Source organism: Macaca thibetana, chromosome 18, assembly GCF_024542745.1.
Source record: "Macaca thibetana thibetana isolate TM-01 chromosome 18, ASM2454274v1, whole genome shotgun sequence".
NCBI classification, from domain to species: domain Eukaryota; kingdom Metazoa; phylum Chordata; class Mammalia; order Primates; family Cercopithecidae; genus Macaca; species Macaca thibetana.
The window spans coordinates 71,758,871-71,774,265 of record NC_065595.1 but is presented as its reverse complement, the minus strand read 5'-3'; the positions used below and the strand labels follow the sequence as shown (position 1 = coordinate 71,774,265).

At 40.7% G+C, this 15,395-nt stretch overlaps 1 protein-coding gene across 5 annotated transcripts in view; it reads left to right on the top strand.

The window, feature by feature from the left end:
- PTPN2 (protein tyrosine phosphatase non-receptor type 2) overlaps positions 1-15,395 on the top strand; it is a 98,907-nt gene that overhangs the window by 43,805 nt on the left and 39,707 nt on the right. For 4 of the 5 annotated variants that reach the window (XM_050767572.1, XM_050767571.1, XM_050767570.1 and 1 more), the window contains exons 3-4: positions 4,460-4,560; positions 10,990-11,088. In XM_050767572.1, coding sequence (XP_050623529.1) covers positions 4,460-4,560; positions 10,990-11,088 — 200 coding nt within the window. Of the gene's footprint in view, positions 1-538; positions 659-4,459; positions 4,561-10,989; positions 11,089-15,395 lie in introns of those variants that run through there. The other variant, XM_050767574.1, reaches the window with a different exon arrangement.

The window sequence follows — 15,395 nt, the reverse complement described above, 5'->3', positions numbered from 1 at the left end:
AATAATAATAACTTCATTGGGGCCCTGTCCAGAGCCTGTGCCTGTAGCACAGCCCACATGCCCTTCAGGGTCTGCCCTTAATGTGTTTGGGGACCCCTCTTTCTAGCTAGCTCATCAGCCTTTCTGAATTTGCCAGTCCTGCACACTACACCGTTCCCTGTCATTCCTCTTTATGATGTGTCCTCTGCTGGAATTTCCGCTTCCTGCTGATCTCACTAGGCCTATTCAGGTAGCAGCTGCTCAAGCTGCTTCCCATGGTATTTTATGCAATAAAGTATCAGTACTCAGAGTCACCGCTTGATAGAATTTCTTTTTTCCTTTTTAAAAGCTTCAAACAAATAATGTCTTACCTTTAGATCCCTATAGGTTAAAATATATTTGTTGACTAAAAATTGTGTGTGATTACTGAAAGTGTTCAATGCGGGGAACACACCAGTTCATCATGGAGGCGTTTCATCAGAGTCTAGTTAGAGGAGATATGTCATGGACTGCGTCGTCACAGAAGTGGGGTTTATGTGAGAGAGGAGTTGGAAATCACACCTGAGTGGAGAGCAGCATGAAAGGGGATGTCAGCAAGAATTTAGGATGTATAGAAAGGATGGTAAAGACACCAGCTGGATGGATCAGGGAGACAGGGAATGCAGAATGCAGGAAATGTGTAATCTCTTAACTTGCACAAACCTAGGTTTCATTTTTGTGTTCTAGTGTGTTACACTGGCGATGACTTTACTTCCCTGAGTGACCGAGATGGGTGTGGTCCATATTCACGTGCACTTCGTAGGGCTGTGAGGACTGAGAGAGGTGACCCAATGACTAGTGTCACACAAACGTGACATGTCGTAGGCACCAAATGATTCTAGACAGTGGTTCTGGTTGGTTTTGTGGTCAATTAGAAACCTTTCATCAAGTGAAACTTTCTTTGCAGAGCAAACAATTGAAAAGTTAATATTCTACATGTACTAAGGTTTGTATTCTCCGTTAATATGGGGGAGTATATGGTAACCTGGTGTTCGGTGCTAGCTATGTTTTTGGCTCATTGCTCAGTTTATGAGAGAGAACGCATAATATTTGTTGTTCGACCATTTTACTTGCAGGATTGAAGAGAGTTGACATATCTAGAAAATGCTTTGAGTTCTTGGACATCACTATTTGAAAACGTACTGATTACCCTTAGTTGAGAATGGGAAAATCTAAAGGGGAAAAGTCACTGGTTCACGCTGTACTATTAGAATTGGTCATCTTCTTGCCTGACTTGTAAGTTAAGGACGCTTGATCTTTGCTGTGATGTAACTTGTTGAGGATGAATTGTAACCAGTTACAATGAATACAAATTCTCCTTTCTGTTTGACCTGGAAAACTTTCCAAAAGGAGATGTCTTTACAATAATGATATATTTGGTGAAACCTGTGGTTTTTTTTTTTTAAGAGCTTCTGGTGACAGTATTGAAAGAGGAAACTAATCTGTATTGTCAGCATAGCCACAGCTAGCACTAGTCATTTCTTGAGAGGTGGAGCTGTTTCTCAGAAAACACGCTGTTTAAGGGTAGGAGGTGAAGGGACTCCTTGTCAGAAATTGGCTTAATTTTTATCCAAGTTATAAACCACAGTTCTGTTTGGGTATTGCATTTCTTCATTCACTCAGTGACAAGAATTAAGGCAGATGATGCCTGTAGAAAAAAAAGTGTGTGTTCTTGATAGTTCTGCTACTGGTGCTAGTAGAGGTTGAGAAATAAGATTTCCTGTGAAGTGTGGTTTGGTTGTTTTTGTGGTATCTCATGCAAAAGAGTTTGAACTATGTTCATTTTTCTCCGTTTATTGGATCCTTTAAAAGATAGGAAAGGGTGAGATAACCAGACTTACAATGATGGTAGAGTACCGTGGGCTTTGGGACTCCTGTAGCCCAAAGGTTATGGGATGCTGCTGTCACAATAATCTCATTTCAGAGGTTCCTGTGGAAGAGGAGAAAGGATGTACCTTTCTGTGTGTTCTCATTCAGAAGTCAAAAGTTCTTAATGATTTTTAATGGTTTTTAATGATTCGTTTACAGATTTGGAGCTAGCCGACTGATAGTACCTGTGACTCAGGTTGTCAGGGAACCTGTGTGTGCGCTCACAAACTCGGAACTATGTGTTATGATCCTTAACTGGAGAAGAGGCAGTGCCCTTCTTTGTTATCTTCACTGAAGAGTATGAATTATAAAGTCACAGTTTCTCATAAAAAGGCTTTCATAGTTTCACTTCCTGAAATGTGTATATTCACAATCTTTTGCAATAGTTATTTTAAGGTGATGTGTTTTAGTTAATTTTTGTCTCTACAGCCTCTTCTGAATCAAAAAGTTATATATGCTCTTAATTTTATATTAATCTTTTTAAATTTTTGTTTTTTGTAACTTTAATATATTTTTAATTTATTTTAAAGTTTTATTTCTCTTTTGCTTTAAGATTTTTCTTTTTAAATTGTTTTTCATTTTTCCTTCATATGTATTTTTCTTAATAGAACAGAAGAATTAAAATAATATCTAGTGATGTGTAGGTATTTGAGTTTTGTTTTTAATCAGCCTTGAGAAGAAAATGTAGGCTCAAATAACATTTGTAGTTGTAAATAGCTATAGAGTTTTCCCAAGGATTACCTTTCTTAGTATTATCTGATAACAAAATTTAAAAAAAAAATCCTGAGAAAATTCACTGTTCCTTTGCTTTTGTTGACTCTATAAATTAATGTGAAATAGGAAGCGAGGCTGCTGCCAGGGGCTGAGCCCTGTAGACCCAGTGCCCTGCAGGTAGTGCCCTCCTCCATACTGCCCCCCAGGACTGGATCTGGGCCTTTCTGGTTTGTGGTTACTGTGCTTATAGAGCATTGAGGTAACCCCTGGTGCATATTTTACAGATTGAAGGAAAGTAACAGTGGATTTTAGTTCAGAGTCCTGCGGGTGAGGTATCAAACACTCTGGCTAAAGGTCTTTCTCTAGGTTTACTTCCTCCATAGCTGGGCAAGGGTGTGGGGTGGTGCCGTGTGGGGTAACCAGATTCCCAGCACCCTGTGAGGTAGACCTTCCTGGGTTTTATGGATTCCTACCGCATGTTAGCCAAATGGCCGTTTTCAGTTGTGCAATAGATATGAGTAGCCTTTGGTTTGTGTTCTTTCTGTGATTACAACATGAGGAAATACATTCCTATGGTGTGATATTTTAGTGGAACTTTAATTTTAAAATCATGTAGCATTCTAAAACCAGGCATTATTTTTTTGATATGTTGTCTAGGAGATACGTGGTCTTTATTTTAATTAGGTTGCTGACCTTTTTACTGTTTTACATAATATAACAGTTAAAGGGTGATTAAACTGTTTAAAAAAAAAAAGTGATTTTTAAAAAAGTGCTTGTTGACATCATCTTTCCGAGAACACTAGTATATGTGATTTACTATAACAAGATCTTAGTTTTTCCTGTTGGCAAATGACACGTAATATTTACAGAGGTCTTGGGTTTAGTCCAGCAGAAACATCTCAGATAAATTGATGTGTGAAACTAAAGCCATTTTACATTTCCTTTCATATGGGGATAATATAAACAGTTTTTTCGTTTAAAAGTAAAGAGAGACCGGCTATTTAGTATGGATTTCTTTGAGGGGACAACTTGTAATAGTATGCATTCTCTAGAGTTAAACATCAAACACCATGTTTTTAGTTTTATAATTCAGTGATATGCATCCGGCAGTTGTGTGTTGAGGATTCTGAGTTAATTCATGGGCTTTTTCTCCTGGTGTCATGCTTGTCTTCCTTTTCCATCTAAATGTATAAGGTCACATTTTGTATTTCACATATTTAAATTAGCATAAATTCTCAATCTATGAGATTTTTACTTTTAAAAACTAGAAATATCTCTAAACTGTTAACAGAGTCTAAGTAGTGAAGTATCTTCAGTGGCCTTTTAAAAAATACAATTGGAATATTCCAACTGTCTGTAAATATTTTCAGCATTTAACCTAAACACAGTTCAGTGCTAAAATGTATTTATAGTGGAATTCTTATCTATTGAGCAACGAAGAGGGTGAAATATAGTAACCTCGGAAATGTAGTCTCCTCTATTTGAGACCAGTTACCGTTTTGTAGGTAGATCAATCAATTCTTAGGTACCAAGAATCTGAATGATCCTTTTACTTTTAGGAAGGTAAGTACTTTATTCATTTAACTATGTTTACTTCTGTTCGATTTTTCAAGTCACAATGGCTAATGTGCTACAAACAGAAGCACTTCCCTTCCAGCACTGTAGTAACAAACAAGATTACATTTTATAGTTCTTAAACAAAAGTAGAGAATAGTTGAGGATTTGTCTGAACTCTCTTATGATGCTAATCCATTTTTCTTATTTCTTCTATCCTTTTGTAAATACCTAGAATATTAATATGAAGATAAGAAAACAGTAAGTTTGAAATGACAGTTGTGGTTTATCATTCTGTTTTCAGATGATCACAGCCGTGTTAAACTGCAGAATGCTGAGAATGATTATATTAATGCCAGTTTAGTTGACATAGAAGAGGCACAAAGGAGTTACATCTTAACACAGGCAAGTAGTACGATACCAAGCAAATGTCTGAAAATGATATGTTTGTGGTTGTTCTGCTTTAAATCATAGGGAAAAGTATATCTTGACTTCTTTTGGAAATGAAATGGTATTTCAGTTTTTTCTGACGATGTAATGAATTTTGGACGTTATAAAGTTTTGAAGCTTTGAGTATTTAAGATAAAAGGCAAGTTATTTTTAATATTACATGTTCTGTGAAGGAAAATTTTTTTTTTTTTTTTTTTTTTTTTTTTTGAGACGGAGTCTTGCTCTGTCACCCAGGCTGGAGTGCAGTGGCCGGATCTCAGCTCACTGCAAGCTCCGCCTCCCGGGTTCACGCCATTCTCCTGCCTCAGCCTCCCGAGTAGCTGGGACTACAGGCGCCCGCCACCTCGCCCGGCTATTTTTTTGTATTTTTTAGTAGAGACGGGGTTTCACCGTGTTAGCCGGGATCGTCTCTCGATCTCCTGACCTCGTGATCCACCCGTCTCGGCCTCCCAAAGTGCTGGGATTACAGGCTTGAGCCACCGCGCCCGGCCAGGAAAATTCTTATGAAATGGCTTAGGCCAGTTCTTTGGGCAGGTTGTTCCTTACATTGTATCTGACACAGAGCTCTGCAAATGCTTCTTAGCATCTTCTGTTTCTCTTCCCATACCCTGTGGCAAATCCAGAGGCCCTAGACGCCTCTTCTGTAGCTCCCCCTGCCTCGCATATATCTTCAGAGAGTACGCCAAGCCCTGGATGGTGTATGGTCGTCTTTGAGGACCTGTGCAGGTGCTGAGACCAGGTGCTCCAGAGGCCCAGCTGCAAGGCCTTGTGCTCCCTTTGGCCTTCTGTCCAGTTGCCTCTGAGCACATCAGCCACACCTGTGTGCAAGCATGATTTTCCTTCCATTCTGAGATAATGGGAGAGATTTTTGTGTATCTATAGCTACTCTTTATTCATCAAGTAATAAAGACTTGATTAATGGTGCTGTCACTTCCCCCTAAAGATTTTTAAATATTCAAGAGATATACCATAATATTTGATATTTTTGAAAACGTAACTCGAATCAGAATGATTTACTTGAAAGACAAAAATATTTGATAAGTAAAAAGATAGGCAGATTAATGTAACTATGAGCTATTAGACTACATCAGTTCAAAGGAAACTAAAATGCATTATTTTACTTGAGGTAATACAGCTCCTGCAAGTCAAAAATAGAAAAACAGCCCATGGAAAAAACTGGCATAGGACATAAACTCCTAGTTCAAAGAACGAAACAAAGGTGGACACCTTGCACATGAAGAGATGCTCCCTTCATTCAGCAACCAGGGAATGGGCCTTTCCCCTGTCAGGACAGGAGAGGTTTCAAAGTGTGTAGTACTCAGTCTTCAAATACTCTGACCGACCAAGAAAGTCTACTTAGAGAAATACAGTCAGACATAAAGACATACATGATAGGCCAGGCGTGGTGGCTCACGCCTGTAATCCCAGCACTTTAGGAGGCTGAGGCACATGGATCACCTGAGATCAGGAGTTTGAGACCAGCCTAGCCAACATGGTGAAACCCCATCTTTACTAAAAATACAAAAATTAGCTGGGTGTGGTGGCGGCCACCTATAATCCCAGCTACCCAGGAGTCTGAGGCAGGAGAATCGCTTGAACCTGGGGGTTGGAGGTGGCAGTGAGGCAGGATAGCACCACTGCACTCCAGCCTGGGCGAAAGAGCAAAACTCTGTCCAAAAAAAAAAAAAGACATATGTGATCATGTTCATTGCAGTCTTATTTTAACGCATCAGACTCAAGCAGTCTGTAAGGGACTGGCTAAAGAAGTTAATCATACATACACCATTAGTGGTTATTTTTGGAGCTGGGAAATAGAGACTTTAATTTTCCATTTTCTTCCTTTCTGTAATATTAGAAGTTTTTTAAAATGTGCATTCGTATTTTAAACTACTGTTTAGAGTTAAAAATTTTATTTTCTGTTTGAAATAACTGCAGTTGACCCTTGAACTACACGGGGTTGAACTGGACTAGTCCACTTACAGGCAAATTTTTTTCAACCAAAAACGGGTTGGAAATACGGTATTCATGAGATGTGAAATCCGTGCATACAGAGGGCTGACTCGTGTATCTGCAGGTTCTGCAGGGCCGCCAGTGGGGTTTGGACCTGTGTGGATTTTGGTATACTGCAGTGGGTGGGGGCGGATTGGGTCCTAGAACCAGTCCCCTGTGGATCTCCAGGAACAACTAATAACATTACAAAATAGAGAAGAATTACCACCCTAGATCCCTTATCACAACACTCTCTCCCTCTGTACCCTTTTTCTCCTTTTCTTTTTTTTGTTTTTTGTTCTCTTCTGAGTTCTTAAAAACACAGGTCTTTCTCAAGATTCTAAATTAGCCTTTTTTTTTTTCCTTCCCTCCAGTCTGCACTACAGCCCTTTAAGACCATGGTTTTAACCTTTGTAACCTAAGATAGGGTAGACTACTGTCATGGTACCTGTGCTTGAATCTTGGTGCCAGCATTTCATTGGGTATTCACTGACCCAGCAAAGACTTACTGAGACCTACTGTGTGGCAGGCATTGTTTCAGTAAAACAGACTTGTTACCACCCTACTGTTACAAATTTTACATTCTAGTGGGAAATAAAATGAATTAACAGTTAATCATTTTGTAATGGTGTTTTTACATGCTTTGTATAATTTAAACCTTAAGACAACCCTCTGGTAAATAGTATTACCTCTACTTTATACACAAGGAATCTAAGGAGATCCAGAGATATTAAATAACTTTTTTTTTTTTGAGATGGAGTCTCACTCTGTTGCCCAGCCTGGAGTGCAGTGATGTGATCTCAGCTCACCACAACCTCTGCCTCCCAGATTCAAGTGATTCTCGTGCTTCAGCCACCCGAGTAGCTGGGATTACAGGTGCTCACCACCACTCCCAGCTACTTTCTGTATTTTTAGTAGGGACGGGGTTTCACCGTGTTGCTCAGGCTGGTCTCAAACTCCTGGCCTCAGATGATCCACCTGCCTTGGCCTCCCAAAGTGCTGGGATTACAGGTGTGAGCCACCGCGCCCAGCCTCCTAGTGATTGTTTTTGAACTTCTTGTCGCTGTGTGTGTCCTGAAGGAGCCCTGCACATTTAATGCGAGAACTCAGAAGCCTGTGTCTGGCTTTTTGTTCTCTCCTGAGTTCCTCTCTATATTTGTCAGGTCTCTGTTGGATATTTTTACTGGATTTCAAAATCTGCACGTTTTCTATCTTTTTTACCAAGGCAGCTGCCTTCCTATTTTTCTCATTGGGATTGAAACTGTCGTCATTGTCTGCCAAGTTCTTTCTGATCTTCTGTTGCCCCTCCCTTTTTTCAGAGCTCTCTTCAATTACACCTGTCCTATTGCAGCAGCTTTTTAAGGTCTCCCCTTGCCACCATCCTTGTCACTCTACTGGTGTAATTGCCGACTGCATCCCTCCACTTCCACTTCACTGATCTATTTGTCTTTCCCAAATATGCCCTAAACTTTCATGCACTTTGCCTTATGCTTAGAGGTCCTGGAATGGACCCTAACTGCCTCCCATTCTTCTGAATTCCCTCTCTGTATTAGGACCTTTTTTGAGGCTCTTCTGTAGTTTCCTTCTCAGCCTTTCCTGCTCCCTAAAACCTGGGTTTAATTTACTCATATTCTTGTGGTACTTAACTGTGTCCATTAGTCATACAAGTATTTCTCCTTGCCACCTGTGCAAGCTCTTCAAGAGCCAAGACTGCATCTCAGTCTAGCTCTTGGCCTTGCACCTAGCAGGTTGTTTAGAATGGAGGATACAGAAAACTAGAGATGCAAAATGCTTATTACCCCAGCTCTTCTGATTGTCCTTTGTAGATTATTGTTTCAGTCATCTTTTTCTTCTGAGTTTTATGAATGAGTATTTTTTTAAAAATCACCTCCTTGGTGTATTATGTCTGTTTTGCAGATGAACAAAATTGGTAGCATTGCTAGTAAATAGAAGAGCTGAGATGTGAATCTCTGTCCCTCTGATTTAAAAACCTGTGGCTGGGTGTAGTGGCTCACACCTGTAATCCCAGCACTTTGGGAGGCTGAGGCAGGCGATCATCACCTGAGGTCAGGAGTTTGAGACCAGCCTGGCCAACATGGTAAAACCCCGTCTCTACTAAAACTACAAAAATTAGCCGGGCATGGTGGTGCACGCCTGTCATCCCAGCTACTCAGGAGGCTGAGGCAGGGAGAATTGCTTGCATCCAGGAGGCAGAGGTTGCAGTGAGCTGAGATGGTGCCATTGCACTCCATCCTGGGCAACAGAGCAAGACTCCCATCTCGAAAAAAGAAAAACCAGTGTTCTTTATACTATAGCAGCTATGTTCCTGTTTATTATTTAGTCTTTAGGATCACCAGTGGAATGGCATGGGATGTGGTTGTGTGTATACACCAAGGAGTGACCTCACTGGCAAATTGCTACATCCATTTTTTTTTTATTTATTTATTTTTTTTGAGACGGAGTCTCGCTCTGTCGCCCAGGCTGGAGTGCAGTGACCGGATCTCAGCTCACTGCAAACTCCGCCTCCCGGGTTCATGCCATTCTCCTGCCTCAGCCTCCCGAGTAGCTGAGACTACAGGCGTCTGCCACATCGCCCGGCTAGTTTTTTGTATTTTTTTTTTAGTAGAGACAGGGTTTCACCGTGTTAGCCAGGATGGTCTCGATCTCCTGACCTCGTGATCCGCCCGTCTCGGCCTCCCAAAGTGCTGGGATTACAGGCTTGAGCCACTGCGCCCGGCCTTTTTTTTTTTTAAATAAAGAAAAAGGCATTCATTTTACTGGGGATTTCCTCATTGCTGTTTTTACCTCTAGACTGTGTTTTGTTTTGGAAGTAGATCAAGTAATAGAAAAACAAGTTGAGTGAAGAAAACGCTATTCTCAAATATTAGGTTGTAGTTTGTCGGGATCCTCACTAGACTTCTAGCATTTTTACAACTTAACCTTGGTTTATTCATTTAAGTAATATTTATTGAGTATCTGCTACATACCAAGGAGTACACCAGGCCTAAAGATGCTTTTAGTCGGCCAGGCACCATGGCTCACACCTATAATCCCAGCACTTTGGGAGGCCGAGGCAGGTGGATCACTTGAGGTCAGGAGTTCGAGACCAAACTGGCCAACATAATGAAACCCTGTCTCTACTAAAAATACAAAATTTAGCCAGGTGTGGTGTTGGGCGCCTATAATCCCAGCTCCATGGGAGGCTTAGGCAGGAGAATCTCTTGAACCTGGGAGGCGGAGGTTACGGTGAGCTGAGATCGCGACACTTCTCCCTAGCCCGGGTGACAAGAGACGCCATCTCAAAAAATAAAAAATGCTTTTAGTCTAGAACCACTTTGACCCCCTTGTTGCACGTGGGTCTGAAGCTCTGGGCAGCCCTAGCCCCCACTCCTGACTCTGCCCCTAACTCTTCCCACTCTGCTACATTCCATGTGAGTTGAACGCGTGTTCAGAGTTATTTTAGGTGTAGCAAAACTACATCTCATTTTAACCTTCTCGTTTAAAACTAGTTAAAATTTGTACATAGGCTTTTCATCTCTTATTAGTCCTTTCTTTTACCCTATGCTATCATTAAAATGTGAAAGCAATTGGAAATACATGAAATATTTTGCTTTTGTCCCCATGGCATTGTTGTAACATGGACTGTTGTCCCTTTTTGACTCTGCCCAATACTCTTCCATTGAGGCCATACATACTGTGCATTTGTAGATTAACAGTTTCATTGTGGTTCAGGTACTTGAATGATTCCTACTTTTTCTAGAAATCTTTTTGTAGTTGACTTGAGTTGATTGGCTGGCCAGTGATAGTGGACTTTTTCTCGTGGATCTTCTATGATGTGTGGGAGGCAGGTCCTGTCATTTGACTGTGGAAGATGAAGAGGACAGAAATTTCCTTTGTCTACTTTCTTTGCAGCTGGAACATGATCTTTCAGACACTCCTACTTGTGATTTTGTCTCTGGTTTGCCTATAAATTGTTTATGAATACTACAGCCACCTTCATATGGCAGTGCCAGCAAAAGCAAGGGGATAGTAGTGACAGTATCAAGAGCAGCATCCCAGGTTGACTTTCTTTGTGGCAGGACCTTGCTTGTGCCTCAACCCTTGGTTCCTCCCCAAGCTTGGCTCTCTAGTCCTCAACTCTGAAAGCCACCTGATATCTTAATTCCTTTTTTGCCTAAGAAAATAAAAGTCAATTTTGATAATTTACAACCAAAAATCCTAAGTAGCACAGACCTGGTTTTGAAATCAGGTGGATTGGAAGTCTTGGTTTACTTCTTGTAAGCCCATCCACTGTCTGTCTTGTAACATCCCAGGAGCAGACTTGACGAGGCCTTCCTGGAGCCTTGCTCTTTCTGTCTGCTTCCCTCATCTGCTCTTTCTCCTTTCTCCTCACAGGGTCCACTTCCTAACACATGCTGCCATTTCTGGCTTATGGTTTGGCAGCAGAAGACCAAAGCCGTTGTCATGCTGAACCGCACTGTGGAGAAGGAGTCGGTGAGTAATATTTAATGTTTACAGCTTAGTGTACCGCATGTGATCAGTAGCATATAAAGATTTTCATTTTGGGGCCAATATTCATTCCTTAGTTTTGGCCTTTAATTGCTAAAGGCTAGTGGTCAAAGTGTTTCTGTCCAGAAAAACTCATTTATCCTTTTCCTTTCTTATTTTAAGTATTTATATAACAATTGCAGACCTTTCATCTCCAAGATAGAAATATAATGGAATAAGTACTGACCAGCAGTGATATATAGATCTTTGGGATCCCCAGGAATCCTTATTGACCTGTTGTCAGTAAGCCCTCTTCCAGCTTTAAGATCTTGTACTGTTCTACTTCAGATTTCTTACTTTATTCTACATTTCATAATTGCTGGTTTTTACTGATGATGAAAATTTCCTAATCCACTTCTAATCAGATGTGGCAATGACATGCCAGAATTTCCGGCAGTGTCAGCATAGTCGTTTACAGTGATTTTTCCTGATCTTCAGTATCATTTAAAAATTAGGGATTAGGCCAGGCACAGTGACTCAAATCTGTAATCCCAGCACTTTGGGAGGCTGAGGCAGGCAGATCACTTGAGGGCAAGAGTTTGAGACCAGCCTGGCCAACATGGTGAAACCTCGTCTCTACCAAAAATACAAAAATTAGCCGGGTGTAGTCCCAGCTACTTGGGAGGCTGAGGCAGGACAACCGCTTCAACCTAGGAGGTGGAGGTTGCAGTGAGCCGAGATTGTGCCACTGCACCCCAGCCTGGATGGTCAAGTGAGACTCTTATCTCCAAACCACTGCACTTCAGCCTGGGCGGTAGAGTGAGACTCCATCTCAAAAAAAAAAAAAAAAAAAAAATTAAGGATTATGACATTGTCAGTTTGAGCAGCATTGCAGACTAAATGATTTGCAAATTTCATTTTTCTCATTTTGGAATATAATTACTGTATTAATAAGATAACACTGCCACCAGAATTTAGAAATCATGTTTATGGTGGTCGGACCTGGATGGTTAACCAGTGTCAGGTTTAATTATTTTGGGGAAGATTACTTCAGAGGTGGTGGGTAATGTGCTATTCATCAAGAGACCCATAATGTCTGATTATTGTTCTTTTTATTTTTATTAATAGCCATTATTGGTCAGTGCTCAGCTTCTTAATTCATTATGGGTTACAGATGGTGATAATCTAGTTCTGTCATTACTTCTTTTAAAAGCAGTTTTCCAAAAAAAGTGGATTCCCTGTTGAGGTCATCTGTCCTCAACAGATGACCAATTAGGAGTTTTTCTGGTGGAGAGTGGCAGGAGAGGATGAATTATTATGGGTTTAGACATATTGGGTTCATTTTACTCCTTTGCAGTTATTTTCCTTATTTTTGATCAAATTATCCTGTCATTGGCTAGCAGCAATCTCTTTAGGTTGGGTCCTGAGTCCTTTTTGTTTTTGAGATGGAGTCTCGCTCTGTTGCCCAAGCAGGAGTACAGTGGCATGATTTCGGCTCACTTCAACCTCCGCTTCCTGGGGTCAAGTGATTCTCCCGCCTGAGCCTCCCGAGTAACTGGGGTTACAAGCACCCACCACTATGTGGCTAATTTTTGTAGAGACTGTTTTACCATATTGGCCAGGCTGGTCTCAAGCTCCTGACCTCAAGTGATCTGCCCATCTCAGCCTCCCAAAGTGGTGGGATTACAAGCATGAGTCACCTCACCCAGCCCTGAGTCCTTTTTAACAAACCTTTTTAATAGTTTCCTTGGCTGGGTGCAGTGGCTCACACCTGTAATCCCAGCACTTTGGGGAGTTAGGTGGATTGCTTGAGCCCAGGAATTTGAGACCAGCCTGGGCAAATGGTGAAACTCTGTCTGCAAAAAATACAAAAATTAACTGGGCGTGGTGGCGCATGCCTGTAGTCCCAGCTACCTGGGGGACTGAAGCAGGAGGATCGCTTGAGGCCAGGAAGACGGCTGCAGTTAGCTGTGATCCTGCCACTGCACTCCAGCCTGGGTGACAGAGAGAGAGACCCTGTCTCAAAAAAAAATTTTTTTTTTTCTTGGTATCTGTAATGACTGCATATTGCAGGCTCATCTCGAACGCTTGCTGCCCAGACCTGGAGCCAGCCATTTCTCTGCGGAGCTTTGGTTTCTTTTAATGGGCGGTAGTATTTCAAGATCACAGCAAAAATAAGGATATGTGTTGCTACTGGACTGGTCATTGTTTTTAGGGCTTTTCAGTGGACAAAAGCTAAGGAACAATATGTATATGTTAAGATAACCTACTTTAAGAGTTCATAATATTTCCAATTTAAATTTGGAGCTATAAGGGCTGCTTAGCCCCTTCCATCTTATATCTGCTATTTCCTTTTTCATACCAATAATCCTGGTTCTCAAAGAGATGAGAGATACAAGCTATCTTGTAATGATCATTTCCTTCTTCCCATATCACATACAAAACATAGCCATAATCATCATATCATCTACTACCAAAATAATTACTGAAAATGGTTTACAATTTTTAATATTTTTTTTCTCTTCCTGATGTTTCTGAGTTGTAGTTTACAAATGTAAGTCTCTCCCTTATATCCCTTGTAGACTCTTAGTTCTATAAGCAAGCATTAGTTAATATTCATCAACAGTCTGTCTTGATGTCTCCCCAGTCACTCTGACTACAGCTCATTCTCTAGTGGATCCTAAGGAGGGACTTGTGAGCATTATATTCTCCGATTTTTTTACATGTCACTGATGGTTCATCTGCTGTCTTAATATCTGAAAGTCAGTTTGGCGGGATATAAAATCCTTGACTCACGTGCTATTCTTTGAACAGCTTAAACATTTTTCCGTTTCCTTCTGGTCTTCCACCAAAGTCTAATGGACATCTTATTTCCTTTATAAGTCTCTTGTTCTTTTTTATCTACACTACCCAATAAATTCCTTTTTTCTTTTTCCTCAGGTATTATTCGTTTTACCAAAAATACGTCTTAGTGATTGGCCATTCTTGGTCAGTTTTTACAGGTACACGATGTCTTATTGAGTGTTTGACTTCAAGTACTTTTTTCTTAGTTTTTAAATACTTTTTGTTAAAGAAATTAGAGTTACAGTCCTTAGTATTTGTTCTGCTCCCTTGCTTGCTTTAATGTTCCTCTTTGGGTCTTCCTATTATACATATGTTGGATTTTCTTTGCCTGTCTTTTTTGTTCGTCACATTCTCTTATCCTGTTTATCTATTTCTGTTTTACTTAAAAAAGATTTGTTTTTTCTGGCCAGGTTTGAGGGCTCACAGCTATAATCCCAGCACTTTGGGAGGCTGAGGCAGGAGGGTCCCTTGAGCCCAGGAATTCAAAACCAGCCTCGACAACAAAGTGAGACCCTACCTCTACAAAAAATACAAAAAGTAGCCAGGTGCGGTGACATGCACCTGGAGTGCCAGCTGGGGTTGGGAGATCACTTGAGCCCAGAAGATTGAGGCTGAAGTGAGCCAGGTTCACCCCAGTGCACTCCAACCTGGGCTACAGAGCTCTTAAGACCCTGTCTCTTAAAAAAAAAAATTGTTTTCCTCTTAAGGCATTATTATCTATTGTGTTTAGTTCTCTCTTCCTTCCGGTTTAATCCTCATTTCTGAAATGATGTGTTCTATTATTTGAACTTTTCTATCTTCTATCTTGTTTCTGAGTTGTTCTAATTTTTAGTCTTTTACTTCTTATATCATTTTTTGTTTGTCTTTTAACACCTTTTAAAGAATTAATTCATAGTGTTTATTGGTTTGGGAGACGTTTTTATTGTTTGTAGTTGTTATTTGGAAAAGGAGAAATGGCCATTTTTTTAAAATATTTTTTTTCTGGTATTTTTGTCCTACCGAAATGACTATTTTGCCTTGCTTCAGTCTGCTGGCTTCATACTTTGGCATTTGGGAAGATATGTTTATTGTCACGGAGTTGAATTTCATATCAGTAGTTCTGCCAAACTCTAGGTAAAAGGGGCTTATCTTCTCATTCTCTCCCCCAGTTTAATTTTAGTAAGCAAATATACAATGTTATTTCTAAATGTCATTTTTTTGTTTGTTTGTTTTGAGACTGGGTCTCACTTTTGTCATCCAAGCTGGAGGGCAGTGGCACAGCCTCAGTGCAGCCTCGACTGCCCATGCTCAGGTCATGTTCCCACTTCATACTCCCGAGCAGCTGGGACTATAGGGGTGCGCCACCGCACCCAGCTCATTTTTTGTATTTTTTGTAGAGACAGGAATTCGCCATGTTGTCCAGGCTGAATTTCACGCTGTTGCCCAGGCCAAACTCCTGGGCTCAAGTGATCCACCCACCTCAGCTTCCC